The sequence below is a fragment of the Hemibagrus wyckioides genome, linkage group LG11 (genome assembly GCF_019097595.1).
Source record: "Hemibagrus wyckioides isolate EC202008001 linkage group LG11, SWU_Hwy_1.0, whole genome shotgun sequence".
NCBI lineage: Eukaryota > Metazoa > Chordata > Actinopteri > Siluriformes > Bagridae > Hemibagrus > Hemibagrus wyckioides.
This window is the reverse complement of record NC_080720.1, coordinates 13,613,108-13,627,778: the sequence shown is the minus strand read 5'-3', so window position 1 is coordinate 13,627,778 and position 14,671 is coordinate 13,613,108. Positions and strand designations below refer to the sequence as shown.

General features: G+C 37.6%; 1 protein-coding gene across 2 annotated transcripts in view; it reads left to right on the top strand.

The window, feature by feature from the left end:
• The window catches only part of tmem131 (transmembrane protein 131), a 42,715-nt gene that overhangs the window by 26,093 nt on the left and 1,951 nt on the right, over positions 1–14,671 (top strand). Inside the window, exons 12-38 of one of the 2 annotated variants that reach the window (XM_058402667.1) lie at positions 95–203; positions 1,180–1,288; positions 1,381–1,531; positions 2,030–2,200; positions 2,774–2,884; positions 3,071–3,205; positions 3,456–3,560; positions 3,656–3,742; positions 5,428–5,580; positions 5,707–5,782; positions 5,864–5,978; positions 6,099–6,237; positions 6,633–6,742; positions 8,090–8,156; positions 8,387–8,535; positions 9,146–9,288; positions 9,777–9,960; positions 10,514–10,699; positions 11,246–11,401; positions 11,488–11,966; positions 12,070–12,239; positions 12,358–12,485; positions 12,699–12,820; positions 12,913–13,053; positions 13,177–13,330; positions 14,336–14,451; positions 14,564–14,648. In XM_058402667.1, coding sequence (XP_058258650.1) covers positions 95–203; positions 1,180–1,288; positions 1,381–1,531; positions 2,030–2,200; positions 2,774–2,884; positions 3,071–3,205; positions 3,456–3,560; positions 3,656–3,742; positions 5,428–5,580; positions 5,707–5,782; positions 5,864–5,978; positions 6,099–6,237; positions 6,633–6,742; positions 8,090–8,156; positions 8,387–8,535; positions 9,146–9,288; positions 9,777–9,960; positions 10,514–10,699; positions 11,246–11,401; positions 11,488–11,966; positions 12,070–12,239; positions 12,358–12,485; positions 12,699–12,820; positions 12,913–13,053; positions 13,177–13,330; positions 14,336–14,451; positions 14,564–14,648 — 3,851 coding nt within the window. Of the gene's footprint in view, positions 1–94; positions 204–1,179; positions 1,289–1,380; positions 1,532–2,029; positions 2,201–2,773; positions 2,885–3,070; positions 3,206–3,455; positions 3,561–3,655; positions 3,743–5,427; positions 5,581–5,706; positions 5,783–5,863; positions 5,979–6,098; positions 6,238–6,632; positions 6,743–8,089; positions 8,157–8,386; positions 8,536–9,145; positions 9,289–9,776; positions 9,961–10,513; positions 10,700–11,245; positions 11,402–11,487; positions 11,967–12,069; positions 12,240–12,357; positions 12,486–12,698; positions 12,821–12,912; positions 13,054–13,173; positions 13,331–14,335; positions 14,452–14,563; positions 14,649–14,671 lie in introns of both variants that reach the window. The other variant, XM_058402666.1, reaches the window with a different exon arrangement.

Here is a 14,671-nt window from a genome sequence, read left to right as displayed (position 1 = left end):
GGTTTTCTTAGTGTGGTCCAGCTTTCTGTTTTCTTTTCAGACTCATTTACCTTTCATTCATTGCTAAACAAGCATTACTGTATTTGCATTTCAGAGTGTCCGACCAACACCGGCTAATGAAGCCGTTACAGTTGAATTTAAGCAGATTACGCTAAAAGCAGGAGAGAGCCGATATACCAAAGTTGCAAGTATATATTTTGATGGTAAGTAGTTTTTTCTGATGGTGCTGTTTTTCTTTGATAAACGATTGTTACCGATCAAGTGAACCCTTAAGATATAGATAAGAAAAAAAAGCTCATATGTATTGAAATGATGGTTCACTCAAAAACAACAGACTCAGTACAGAGAGGAACAAACCCAGGACAAGCAAGTTTCGTGTTCTATATTTTCTTTTTTGTTTATTATCTGTAGTTAGTCGGATGACAATAGGTTTAAAAACCCAAGAAATAAAATAAACCCTGCTTCCTTCTGACTTTTGTGAAACAATAGATTTCATTTGGTATTCGTATGTCATAGGCAAGACATTCTCCAATAACTTGGTGACTTTTTGTCAAGGGTGCAAACACGTGCTATAAAATCATTTCTGAGGATAAGGACTTTTAACTGCACAGTTGTCAACTCTATGGGAATCCATAAATATTTATTCAGTTCCTATTTGCTCTACCAGTGCTTCACCATGTTACATTACATTACTATTTTTACAGTGTTATGTTTTTTTGGCTGCTGCTTCATAGGTTTCCAGGCTACCAAAACATAGTTCTTGGCAGAGCACTAGGGCTTCTACGAGCTTATGAATTCATCATTTATCCACCTCTGCTGTATTTTGGGACATAATAAAATTTGCTACAAAAAAAGCCTTGCTACGGATTTTACAGTTCATTCACTTTTAAAGTGTAATATCAATTTAAATACATTAAGATGGAGTGTGTGGTGTCCATCATCCTGTGAGCTGGGGGTTGGGAGAGGTTCTTGTGGTAACTTCCACTTAAAAGCCGCCAACCCAGCTGTCAGCCAGTAACAGTTACTGACAAGTGAAGTGCTGAAGTTTTACTTGGACAGAATGAGTATAGGCACAAGATAGAAATAGACACTGTGATGTCGTGCTTAAGAATCACTTGTATTACAAAACTGTAATGTTTTTTTTTCCTGTTTTTCTTGTTTTATTTCTTGCCATTTCAGCTTCAAAAGCAAGAAGACCAGACCAGTTTTCTGGTAAAATAACAGTAAAGGCTAAAGAGAAAAGCTACTCAAAACTTGAAATTCCTTATCAAGCTGAAGTTTTAGAGGGGTCAGCTATCATTTTATTTTTGTTCATTACCATAACAAGCATATCTGTCGTCTTGCTTCTTTGAGATAAGACATTTCCTTTATCTGTTATAGGTACCTGGGCTTTGACCACACAGCCACCCTGTTCCACATCAGAGACAGTCCTGTAGATCCAGTGGACCGGCCCATCTACCTCACCAACACCTTTAACTTCGCCATACGCATCCACAATGTTTCCCTCCATGAAGATGTCAAAATGTTCAACGTGAGTCACTCGGCTGATGCATGCAGCATGTTAATGTGTCATTGTTTCCATTCATGAGCTAGGACATTGTGGTTCCATGCAGCTGGAGTTAGTTGATTCTTCCAGTTATGAAACTGATATGTTGACTTACTGAACCTCAGTATTGTGTTTCTGTGACCTAGAAGTTATGAGGAAATAAAATCTTGAATCCAGGAACACCAGATTTCCCCAAAATCAGTTGTTACTGCAGTTGTATATATCTGAAAATGGCTTGTACTTTGGTGTTTTAGGGAACATTGTATTGAATAAGTATTTTTTCACTTTGTACTTGCATTATAAGTTTAAGCTTAATATGTATGTGTGTATGTATGTGTGTGTATATATATATATATATATATATATATATATATATATATATATATATATATATATATAATATATATATATATATATATATGCATGCATACATATATATATATACATTTAAAACAAAGCTTTGGTATCCTGTGTGTTTTTCAGGTGCATAATTTCAGCACACCAGTCCTTATCCCTCCCCATGAATCCCGTTACATCTTCTCCCTACTTTTCCGGCCTGTACGGCCTTCTATCCACATTGACAGCAACATCCTCCTCATCACCAACGCATCCAAGTTCCACCTCCCTGTCCGGGCTTATACCGGCTTCCTGGAGGTATACAAATGTCTCTAAATGACTGATAACTTATTGGACCATAACAAAATGCTAACATAAGTGGTTTGATAAGGCTTGAATCTTATTCAAGAGGGGGCTTGTTCAACGTACACAAGATTAGATAATAGATTTAGAAGCTCTGTTCAGTAAGGAAGTCATGGTCATGGCATTTCTTTATGAGGAATCCATTGAAATAAACACTAATATTGCTAAGGATTGGCCAATATGGCAAAAATATAATGATAGTTTACAAAACGTCATTTAGAACCATTAGTTGGTTCCCCTAACAAAGTTCCATATTATGAAGAATATTTTTTTTGAACATTTAACATTTAAGTTTTTGTTGTGATGTCTGTTACATTATTACACAAATTAATCACAAACATCTTTCACAAAAGAAATCAATGGAATATATATATGATAATGCAGGCCATAGTGGATGGATAGAATAAAAAATACATGATAGATGGATGGATAGATAGATAGATGGATGGATAGATAGATATTTTAAATATTTTTGAGGTACCACTTTATGAAAATTTAACATCACTTATGTTGTTTTTATGTCCAAAGCCTGTGGTCATTTCACCGGGTTCTAAAGAGCACATCCTGGACTATGGCATTCTAAGTGCTACAGACACAAGGAGTTTGGTCTTTGTAGTTGTCAACAACAACCCCATAGAGGTAAGGATTATGTGAGCTGAAACTGGGTCACATTCATCAGCAGTCAGACACACAGTGTATCTAGAACAAGAAAAAATGTTCTTGTTAGATGAGATGGAGGCAACACTGATTTGTTGGACTTTCTGTTCTGTTCAAGGCTGTAATTGTGCTGCACGGTTGCTAATTGGAATGATATACTCTCCACAGCTGGAAATTAAGTCGTGGTTGGTGACGGGAGACAGCCTGTCTATGGAGCTGCTGACCACAGAGAAAGGGAACAGGAGTGTAGCGCTGGCTCGAGTCGAAGAGCTTCAAAACACCTCAGTGGCCCATTACAAAACTGTAAGAATATAAATGTATATAAGGATAGACACACATGAACAATATATTTTATTTACTGAGAAGTCTAGCAGGTTGGGTTGAATAGTTAACCACAAGTCCTGACTGTGTTTTGCCTGCCCTGTCACCTCTTGAATGAAAGAAAGGGTTTTTTTTTTTTTTTTTAATTTACATGACCATGGAGGAGATTTTACACAGGAAAAGCATATGTAAACCACAGCCATTTTGCTGTTTTTTCTGGTTCCTTTCACAGGTCATATTAGCTTCTGGCTATTATGCAGCGTTTAAAGTAACCCTGGTAGCTAAAGCACTGGAGGGTGTGTATGACGGAGCTGTACACATCACCACAGATTATGAGGTGTGTGTTTTATGGGACTGTGTAGCACTTGGCATGACACTGCTTGCTCAGGTGTGGTGTTAGAGTTTAGTTCTGTTCTCTTGTCTCTTTTTCAGATATTGACCATCCCAGTAAAGGCTCTTATAGCTGTGGGAACATTAAGCTGCTCACCCAAACACATCATTATGCCTCCCTCCTTTCCGGTAAGTTCTGTGTGCTGAACAGAAGTGCAGGGTGTCTCCAGAAAACATAACCTAAGACAAATGAAAGGCCTCATGTATAAGTCTTAAATTAGAATCCATGCTTGTATTAAGGCTGATTTGAGCTGTTCTCAGTTTGATGTCGATTCTTCTCCATAACACGGTTGAATGGGATTATAATTTCACATCATGCCACACACCCTGGAGTCACTCGCAGAGAAATGTGTATTAAAGCATTTCTTAGCCGTTTGTTTTTCATTTCTGCCTTATAATTCTCCTGTTTTATCGGCAGATCATTTTGCTTCTTTCTAATAATAAATGAAGAATCTAGCAACGTTACTTGCCAATACAAGACGGATTCAAGCCTAAGAGGAGAAGAATATCTAGAGCTGGTTTTAATAATTCTCTATTTGTTATCATAATTTCAAAGATAAATATTACCTACTTTATATTTGCAGTTGATTATTTATTTATTTATTTATTTATTTATTTATTGTATGCATGTAGACTTTCTCAAAATTATTTTTCAGTTTATTCTTTATGCTTTATGTCCAGAACACTACAGGGAATTAATTACAAGGTTATTAAATTAAGGGTACTTAATCAAGTCAATTAATATTAATTAGTCAATTACAAGGTGTAAAAAGGAAGTAATTATTTTATTTACAATAACAACACGTTACAAAGTGTTTTATTTCTCTTATACAATGGCTACAGTATTTTCCAGCAATTACACTAAAGAACAACTTCTTTCCACTTTTTATCCATTTATAAGATGCCTTTAAATGATGTGGATTGTCTGTGAAACAAATTTGTTCCTGTTATTACTACATTATAACCGCTACAGTCAGTCATTCCCTCCACAGATTCTCTTTTCTCTTTTGTGAGAATTTATAAAGCTAGATAAAGAAAGATTGAGTTTGGAAGTACTGATGTGTATCAGTGTAACACTTCCTCACTGTCCAGCTTTGTTGACTGATGAACTGTATAACTGAATAACCATCAGCACAATGCTGAGCAGCAAAACTAGAGACAGCCTGTCTGTCCCTGCAGCATATTGTTGTTCTGTCTTACGGTCAAGAAGCAGCTCGATGTCAGATTCCAAACATGTTGTGTTTTTTATTTTGAGTGACAGAAAATTTTGGACTGAAGTTGCTTTCCTAGTGTTTGACTGAAGCTGTGTTGCTGTTGAATCAATGGGGGGTGAATTCTACCAGTTTGGAATAAAACTTTAGAGACCTACCTTAAACTGGATTATAGTTTTTAACCAATTTGAAATAGTTTTGTTTGTAAAAATGGACAAAAAAAATGTTATCTAAAACTAGTGGTAGCTGTATGTAGTAGCGTCCACCGTGAAGCTAGAACCAGTTTCAAATGTCAGACTCGAGTGAGATGTGTGGCTCATGTTTTTCAAGGAGTTGGACATTTGAATGTCATATACAACTGAACAAGTCACATGTATTTAAATCCTCGCATTCACATCCAGGGACATGTTTTGCAAAATGGTCAACTGGAACCCATTAGCCTCTTTAAATATAATGCAAAAACCTCAGACACCATGTCTTGGCCATGATTGCACTTGGAATATGATGGAAAAGTTTGTTGTTTAGTATTTTCCATTAATTACTGTGGTGTATTACTGTATTTTTTTTTTTTTTTTTTTAATAAAACAGCATTTTTATTTCCAGGGAAAAGTGGTTCATCAAGGTCTCAGCATCCAGAGTTCATTCTCCCAGAGGGTGAGACTGCAGCAGATCCTCTCTCTCTCCGAGGACATGCGGTTTTATTACAAACGACTCCGCAGTAACAGAGTGGAGTTGGAGCCCAGGCGCAAAACCAAGGTGTGTGTCCTATTTCGCCGGACATGTACTTCATCCCTGATTCTGAAGACCACTTCATTTTAGTGTAAAATCTGTATCAATGCATTTCACATTGGTTTTTTTTTTTTTTTTGGCTTTCTTTTCCAGATAGCAAATATTTATTTTGATGCCGGTACACAGTGTGGCGATCACTGTTATGTAGGATTACCATTTGTACTAAAATGTAAGTAGTTTCTTTTTTCTTTCCTGTGTGTTTGTTTCTCCGTGTTTCTTAGCACTTACGTGTGATGGTTGTGTTTTGCAGCTGAAGTAAGACCACATATTCCTGCTATGCTGGAGGACATTTGGGACAGCGATGTCGATTTGCATCAGAAGCTGCTGAAGAGATGGAAAGAACTGAAGGAACAGTCAGGCTTTGAGTGAGTCTCAGTATATCTCCATGGCATGAAAACTTGGCATGAATTGTATCTATTTCGTGATCAGCTTACAAAAGCTTGTTTGTAATAACAAGGATGACCGTTTTTGTTTTTTTGGTGTAGGGTTGAGGCTTACTTTGAAGTGAACACAGATCTACAGAAGAAGGTGCAGGCCAGGATATCGGCACAGCTCACATGGCCATCGCTGATTAATTCCTCACAGCAAGTTCTGTTCCCCCTCACCAACATCAATAGCTCCTCTGTGAGTTCTCTCACACTCCTTTTCATTTGTGTTTTTGTTGTACCTCAAGCCAAAGGGTTTAATAAGTAGGAAAGTGATCATGCACAATAGATATTAGATATTTAGTTTATTTATTGAAGAAAACTTGTAAATGCACAATGTTCATTTGGGGAAATAAACAGTGCATTTAATAGCATTCTTTAATTGAATAATTGTACAGAATAGATTAAATTCTTATGTAAGACATCCATATCCCCCAGAAATGTATGTTTTTCAGCCCTAAATATGTTTATATGCAAGAAATAATTCTATTACTGTGACCTGTGTGCTTAGTTTTGGAAAATATAATTCGGAAACCTATTCTGAGGTTAATCTGGTTTAATCAGGCTCAATCTGCCCCCCCCTCCCCTTTTTAGGTGGAGGAGATCATTCTGAAGAACCCAGCTGATGTTCCGGTCTACGTGCAGGTCCTTCCTGTTGCCCTCTACCCAAACCCCTTAGCATTTACAGAAATAGTCAAAGACAGGTGATGAACCATATTCTGCCATTGCTGCTTATAGAAAGTAGGAACTAAGTTTTTAAATAAGTAAAAAGCTCTGTACAGAGGAATTACTTAAAGTACTCTCAGAGACTGTTTGTCACTCGGTGGAATTTAGTGTCCAAGTGCTTCACTTAAAGTTAGTTTTTCTTGCTTTTTAAAAAGACTGCACTTCTCTTTGTGATTGCTGATGCAACACCCACAAGGGTACTAAAACACCATCTGCTTTGCCTGTCAAATCACACCTTTAACTTCCTCTTCAGGAGTGGAAAGGGTATACGCTGGAGAATTGAGTGTTTTCTAGAAGGTAGTAAAAAAGGATTCACCCCATCATTCGCCAAATCCGTCAAGCCTGGCATGTAAAAAAAAATAAACACTGGAAAACCTGTATTTACTGTTAATTTTAGCTACTATTGCTATAATTTACCAAGACTGAGGCAAGGCTATGACCTGATTTTGGTTAAACACTCTAAACATGGGGTCATCAGAACGATTATTTCACTGAATTGAACAGAGTACTGGAAAATACTTTAGCACAGCCACAGAGTATTATTTTAATGTGAACCAGTGCATTTACTATAGCAGATCGTCCGTTGCAGCTTATCCAGTCACATGCATTTATGTTGACTGAAGGCAGCACATAGAGACACCAGAGACTAGCTACAGGGCTGCAGACATTAGACCCGGAAGCTGAGTTTCACGTTTTACTTATAATGCATATTTTGTTATGATTCATTAACTGACCACCTGGCTAATTTAATGAAAGAAAAAATGTTTGTTCCTGTCTATAATGCTTCTCAAAAGTAGAAGCGCCACTATGAAACAAAACAATCGGTATGCTCTTATTTCTGAACGTTTACTCAAAATGAATGGTTGAGAATTTAAACTGTTAACACCATCCAGTCATGTTATTTGCTTATACTTAAACAAGGGGAAGTTAATTTAACTGGACTGTTACAAATGACAATTTAACAAATGTAATAAAAATAACCTGTAAAAAATTTATTTTATTTATTTATTGCAATACACCAGATAACAGTCTACTGGGTGGTAACATTAAACATAATCATAATGATATTATGATTGTTATGATTTTCATAATATTGCCCAGCTCACAGAGAAATATTGAGGAAGATTTAAGGAAAACTATTTTTCTTTTATTCATATTGATGATAGTGTAGAGGAGCTTTGGTCAATTCATATTCATTCATATTTTATTCATATACTTTTATTTATAAATGGATTAATATAGTCCATATTATATAGTATGCATGCGTGCCATTTTAGCTAGGACAGTGGTGATAATGTGGTTTCTTGCTTATTTAACTCTCTCAGATTCCCAAATGAAAAGATGTCCAACATCAACACAAGTACACTGGAATTTGAGGTTCAGCAGAATCAAGTGAGTGTCCAGTAATGTTTTCCTGTAACTCTATATCAATTTTATATTGTATACTCTTGTAGCTACATTTGAGCTGCATTCATAAATTCTTTTTCATTCACTTCAGCTTATTTGTAAATGTACGAGCTCTTGCTTGTTTGCTCTCGATTTTTTACACTTGGAATTAAATTGCTTAGCTTGCTGCTGTGGAGCTGCGTCTGACCGGTACTCTCATGTGTGTTGTGTGTCAGTCCTCAGTAGTGAGTTCTACAGGCGTTGCGGAGGGCTTGATACGAAACATCGTCTTCAGTGTGCTGATTATGCCAGGAGAGACCAAATCACTTGCTGTCAGGTTCTCACCCATCAGCAATCACAGTGTCTCTTCTCTGTTAATAATCAGGTGAGGTCTGGCTTTATTTGTCTGATACATGCATGCATATAAACACACTTGAGTGTGAGGCTCTATACTTAACATGGCCTTTGAAATAACTCCTAAATAACTAAATTATATTATTAAATGCAGATAATTAGAGAACGTTAAAAGTGTCAGACTTGCCAACTGGCACTCTCTTTAATTGTTTGGATTTCTATTTAAGATAGTTGTAGGCTCTTGCATCACCTATATCACAGAATTGGCTTCTTTAAGAGCCATTGGCTTAGATTGTATTCCTGCTTTTCTTTGATTAAAAGTATAAACTGTGTGGCAAGGAGAGATGCTGGAAGTATGCATATGAAGGAAAAATAAATCTCCATTTATTTGTGGTGTATAAACTACACCAGCAAAAATTCTTCTTAATATATATAACTTTCATCATGATAAATGTTTTTCAATAGCCCAAATAGACATACTGCAGGGTTAACATCACAGTTCATCAAATGTTCGTCTCTCAGAAACAAAAATCATTTTAACTGAGGTGAAAAAGCACTTCTGTAGGCTTTGCAAACATACGAGTGCATGTTGTGTGTTTCTAATTTGTATGTGTTTTTGATTTTTGCCTATAATTGTATAGAAACAACCTGACCGTTATGGACGTGATTATGGTGCAAGGCCAGGGGACCAGAGAAAGTCTAAAACTTGCTGGGAAGCATCCAGGGCCAGGCAGCTCACTGAGATTTAAGATGACCGAGGCACTCCTTAAAGACTGCTCAGAAAGTGAGTGTGTTCATGGCTTAATACAATAAATGGTCAGAATATTAAGAGACACCAGCTCAAGTTGGCTCACTCTCTGATCCTGTCTACTATCTACTTCCTTTTTCACGATGTGTTTTTGAAACAGGAGTTTTTTTAAAATGTTAAAATCTGTACCTACAACATACAGTGATTATGTAAGGAATAGCCTTTCCTCATTATGCTTCTCTAGCCCACATGACTGCGGGTTTGTCTCATCATGTGGGTTTTTGCTGCAATACATTAACCTTTCACAATGTTTTTCTGACTTCCTTCAACCTAAATCTGGGCATTCATTATCAGTTCTTTCAGAAATATTTCATTTATGTAAGGGTTCATTTTACAACTTTTCGTTACCTTCTGCCTGGAATTAAAAGTTCATCATCACACAAGGCTGGTATAGTTTCATCTGAGAACGTTTTATCTTTATTAACCTACTGATGTATTGTCTTTCTTTCTGGGGAAAAAAAAAGACAAACCCAAGGAGCCAAATTTCACCCTGCGAAAGACATTCAGGCTGGAAAACACGGGGCTTCTCCCTATTCACATCCGCTCCATGCAGATCAGTGGCACCTCTTGCGAGGGCTATGGATTCAAAGTTCTCAACTGTCAAGAATTTGCACTTAAACCAAACACATCGAAAGACCTCATCATTCTGTAAGTGCCTCTGATTCTGTTGTCATTTTAAAACCATAAAGTAATATCCTGCAGCTACACAGCTTCTGGCTGACAATGTCACTGACTAATAACAGGGATTTTTTTTTTCCTGTGAAGGTTGAAAGCAATATGTAAATGAGAAAAGGTAGTGTCTTAATAAAAAATCATTTTTGCAGCAAAAATGAACAGGGAAAGTAGGTCAGTGTAGCTTACCTCAAGCTGATGGGTAAACATCACCTGTTAGCTGTGTGTGCACTCTGGTGTATAAGGCACTGTTAATGCATGTGAACCAGAATATTTGTGGTGTTACCTTAGGGCCTCAGTGGAGGCGTGAATTGCCTTTTTGTCTATCTTTAGTTACCATAGAGGGTTGTACAGGGTTTTAGAGAATGTCGCACATAAATGTGTTCATTAGGTGCAACGAAAGACATGCCATCTACTAGGTTTGTAGTACAATTACAAATAAACTGCATTATCAGGTGTTTCCCTGCTATGCCTCTTGGCAATGCCTGAGACATTAGGGTAATTTGTTTGTTGTCTATGTTTGGTACAGGTTTACACCAGATTTTACTTCATCACGAGTCATACGAGAGCTTAAGTTGGTGTCGGCAGGTGGCTCAGAGTTTGTGTTCGTACTGAACGCATCCTTGCCCTATCACATGCTAGCAGCATGTGTGGAGACCATCCCTCCACCAAACTGGGAGCTGGAGCTCTACATCATTGTCTCCCTGTTTATGAGGTCAGCATAATAATCATGAATATTAAACATTAACACAACACGGCTGAACAGAGTATTCTTATCTAGAAATTGTTTTAAATGGTGAACCTTTTTATTTCCCTTCAAATTTGAATACAAATAAAGATTATCTGGATAATTCTGCCCCGCTACCACACAGTATCAAGAGCTTTGTAGTTGATCAAAAAATTGTAAATCACAAATACAATGTATGTCAGGTTTTATGTTCAGGTTCTTCTTTGCTTTTTTTTTTTTTTTTTTTTTTTAAAGAACATCCAAGTAGAATGCTGGACAAATTGACAAGAAATTTCAGTAGTTTCAAGTTTGAGTCCAAATATTTACACAGTTTAATTCTCTTAAAGTATTTCTGCAATAAAAGAATCTTTAAAGATTTTGATGGGTATGGCTAAAGTGAAGCACTTTATCCTTTTTTTCCACTTGGAATAACTGATAGCTGTACACAATGTGAGTGATTTAGAAGGTTTAAAGTACATAATTCCTACCATCAGAACACAACCTGAACAAGCTGCCGCTCTTGCCTTCCTTTAGTTCTATGTTCCTCCTGGTAATCGCCACTGCCTATCTGGAGGCCCAGGGAATATGGGAGCCATTCAAGCGATGCCTATCTGTGGAATCCAACTCTCCCATGGAGACTGGAAAACCATTTGATCTCAGGGAAATTGTACGGATACAAAGTGATGCAAAGTAAGTCGAAAGAAATTTTATTGTGTGCCTCTTCCATACTTAAAAACATCGCCAAAGGAAATAAAAACGGTGTGCTGTTTCCTCAGCTTGAATGATTTTGCTGACTCGCACCAGAACTCAAATAGAGGAGCGTATGGTTCAGGTGGGAGTAGTCGTGGTGGGCGTCAGGGTGGCCTACACTCCAGCTCCAATGGCAGTGCCGTTTTAGGAGACAGCAAATCCAGAGGCAGCTCAGGGCGCTCATCTATGCAAGTTTCCTCCCCTTCTTCCTCTCAGCTCATCAAAGATGGCAGCTCAGGACTCAGCCAACTGACTTATCGTAAATCACGAAATTCTAAACAACAGCAACAACAACAACAGCCGCAGCAGCAGCAGGTGTCCAACCCCTTGGAAGAACTTCACAACCTGAGCACAACCCTGCCATCTCAGTCCCACAGAGGCCAAAGCATAGAGGAACAGGACTACAATAGACTTCTGGTGGCCATGGACAAAGACTTGGACCGACCTGAGTCTCCTGCAATTAATACATTTGTAGAACAGAACATCCAGCAGTCTGCACAAAAAGGTAACACATCTGAAGCACTGAATTTGAGTAGTTTGCTTTAAAAAAAATGATCAAGAGACATCAATTTGATGGTAATTTTTTTTTTTTTGCTGTGGAAATGAAGGGAAAATGAAGAATAAAATGAAGGCTCAGAAAAAGAAAGAGGAGAGAGAGAGGAAAGCAAAGGGAAAGACCCAAGGAGAAGAGCTAAAAGAGGCCCTTGCAGATAATGACGACAGCTCCTCAACTACCACGGAGACGTCCAACCCAGATACAGAGACTAATATTAAAGAGGTATTTAAATACAGCAGCTCTATTTCACTTCCTTTTCCATTTAAAGTATAGTGTGGTTTTATTTAGTTAAGTTCTTAATTCGATTTGGCCTTTTATTGTGTGATTCTGAATTACGCAGGAACCTGTAAAGAAGAAGGTCAGAACGGTTCCAGTGGAAAAAGAACAAGAAGTTCCTCCCTCACCCACTAAACCCAAAAACAAAAAACAATTGACCACAAAGAAGGAGAATCAAGTGGAGAAGGCCAGGTTCATTAAAAAAACAATTCCTGATTTTTTTTTTTTTTTTTTTTTTTTTTTTTTCCCCAAATTTATTTACTTTTTAAATCATATCAAATTATCTTACTACTTCTTTCACATCACTTTTCTCTTTCTAATGTTGCTTTTAATTTAGCTAATAATTGTAGTAAACATTCTGACTAAGCTTTTGTGCTTACGTACACATTTCCATGTTCCTTTCAGTTCACTGGAACTCCCCTATGTCACTCCACTGGAAAACAAACAGCGCAAGACATTTCCCAAAACCATCATTAACACGGGAACCCAGAATGCCTCCAAACCACGACCTGCACAGAAACAGAGATGTGAGTGTAACTTCTGTATTACACAAGGTGTTCTTTGTAACTAATTTCCTATCCAAGCCACTTGGTAATAAACTGCAAAAACTCTTTTTCAGTGCCTGGTGGAAAGCTGGAGGAAGGACGTCCATCTCCTCCGGTCAAGTTCAATAGCTTGATGCAGGACTTCAGCAGTGGCTCAGAGGGGGAGAAGGAATCCCCGCCACCAGAATGGGATGTTCCACTTAAAGCCACCAGCTGTAAGTCTGTCATGCACCTCAAACATATAAGGGAACTGTCATATCTGTATTCTCACATGATATATGACTTAATCATTCTCAGTTTTACTTTGTCTGTTAACCACATAATTTTGTCATCAGCAGCAGACAGTCTTCAGCAGATCTCTATTCAGACCATGAATGCAGATCCATTTTTAAAGAGACCCAACTCTGCCATCACCAGAACTTGTTCCCCTCCTCCTACTTCTCCGACCCTGATGCCTCGTATCAGCTACAGCAGCGTGCTCAACACCAGCAGGTACACCGTTTCCCTGCCCGAAATCCTCAATCCCACAAACACTCGGCCACAATGATATGACTTATTTTTTTCCCCCAAGTTGTGCTAGGTGCTGGCAAAGGTGGAAATTTCCTAATGCAAATGTGTGGAAATAAGCATGAAGGATTTTACAAGTTGTACTAGCTTTTCAATTATATTTTATCATACAAAGTCTATCAGACTTTGAAAAGACAAAATCAAAAATGTCATTAGCTTCTATTCAGTTTGCACCAATGTCACAAAACCCGGTATACAGCTTCGGTAAACCAGCAGTTGCTTAGCTACTTTAACGTTTTATTGTACAGGATTGAGTACAACAGAAACTGCTTAAAGGCAAAATTAAGCAAGATTAACATAAAAAATATATTGATACCAAAATTAACCAAAAAAGCCTTGGTCAAACAATCCATGCATGGGCTATATCGTCCTTCTGTGCAAGTCCTTACTCCTGGATTAAGTGTTTTAGCTTCTTTAACATTTGCAAAATAAAGTAACGCATATTTATCTTAGCACCTAATATAGTGGTGTCACACCAGTTTCAATAACTACTAGTCTACTTTGGTTTACTCCTAAAATCTCTAGAAATATTCTTCAAATCTTCATTCATTGGTGCATTATTTTGGAGGAGGTCAAGACAGTAACTTTCTAACAGATAAGCAGAGTTATTGTCATAGCAGTGAAATCCATCCCAATCCCTTTCATATTACTGGCTCTCACTTACAGACCAGTAGTATTGTTACCCTGGAACTAAGCCAGTTACTTTGTGGTGGAAAGCACAAAATGTTTCATGCTTCAAGGGGTCACACTGGCGCCAAAGCTTATCAGGAGAGAGAATTACAATACATATAAAAGAATTAAGCCTGAGTGCTCATATCTAAGCACTGACTCATAAAAGCTTATAAATATTAGACATTTATAATCTTGTCACTAGGTGGTGGTGTTTTTTCTTTTGTTTTTTTTTTAAATAATCCTTTTTTTGTTTTATAGTGAGGTAACCTCAAAGAAGGCTCCTGGGAACAAACTGGTCAAGTCCACATCTTTACCTGGTCAAAATGGGAATCCCACCTTTGCAGCTGTGGCTGCCGGCTATGATAAAAGCCCTGGTGTGTACAAATAAATAGCTATATAATGAGTATGCAACATGATTTAATTGCTGTGTTTAGTGCAGGTGTACTGATTGTGTGTGTGTGTGTGTGTGTGTGTGCGCATTCACAGGCGGCAGTGGCTTAGGAAAGGCTGAATGTCTTGGAAAGGTGCCTCTACCTCACATGACATCAGTAGAGAGTGACAGCTCTGATAGGCAAGTTAACGGCCATACTCAAA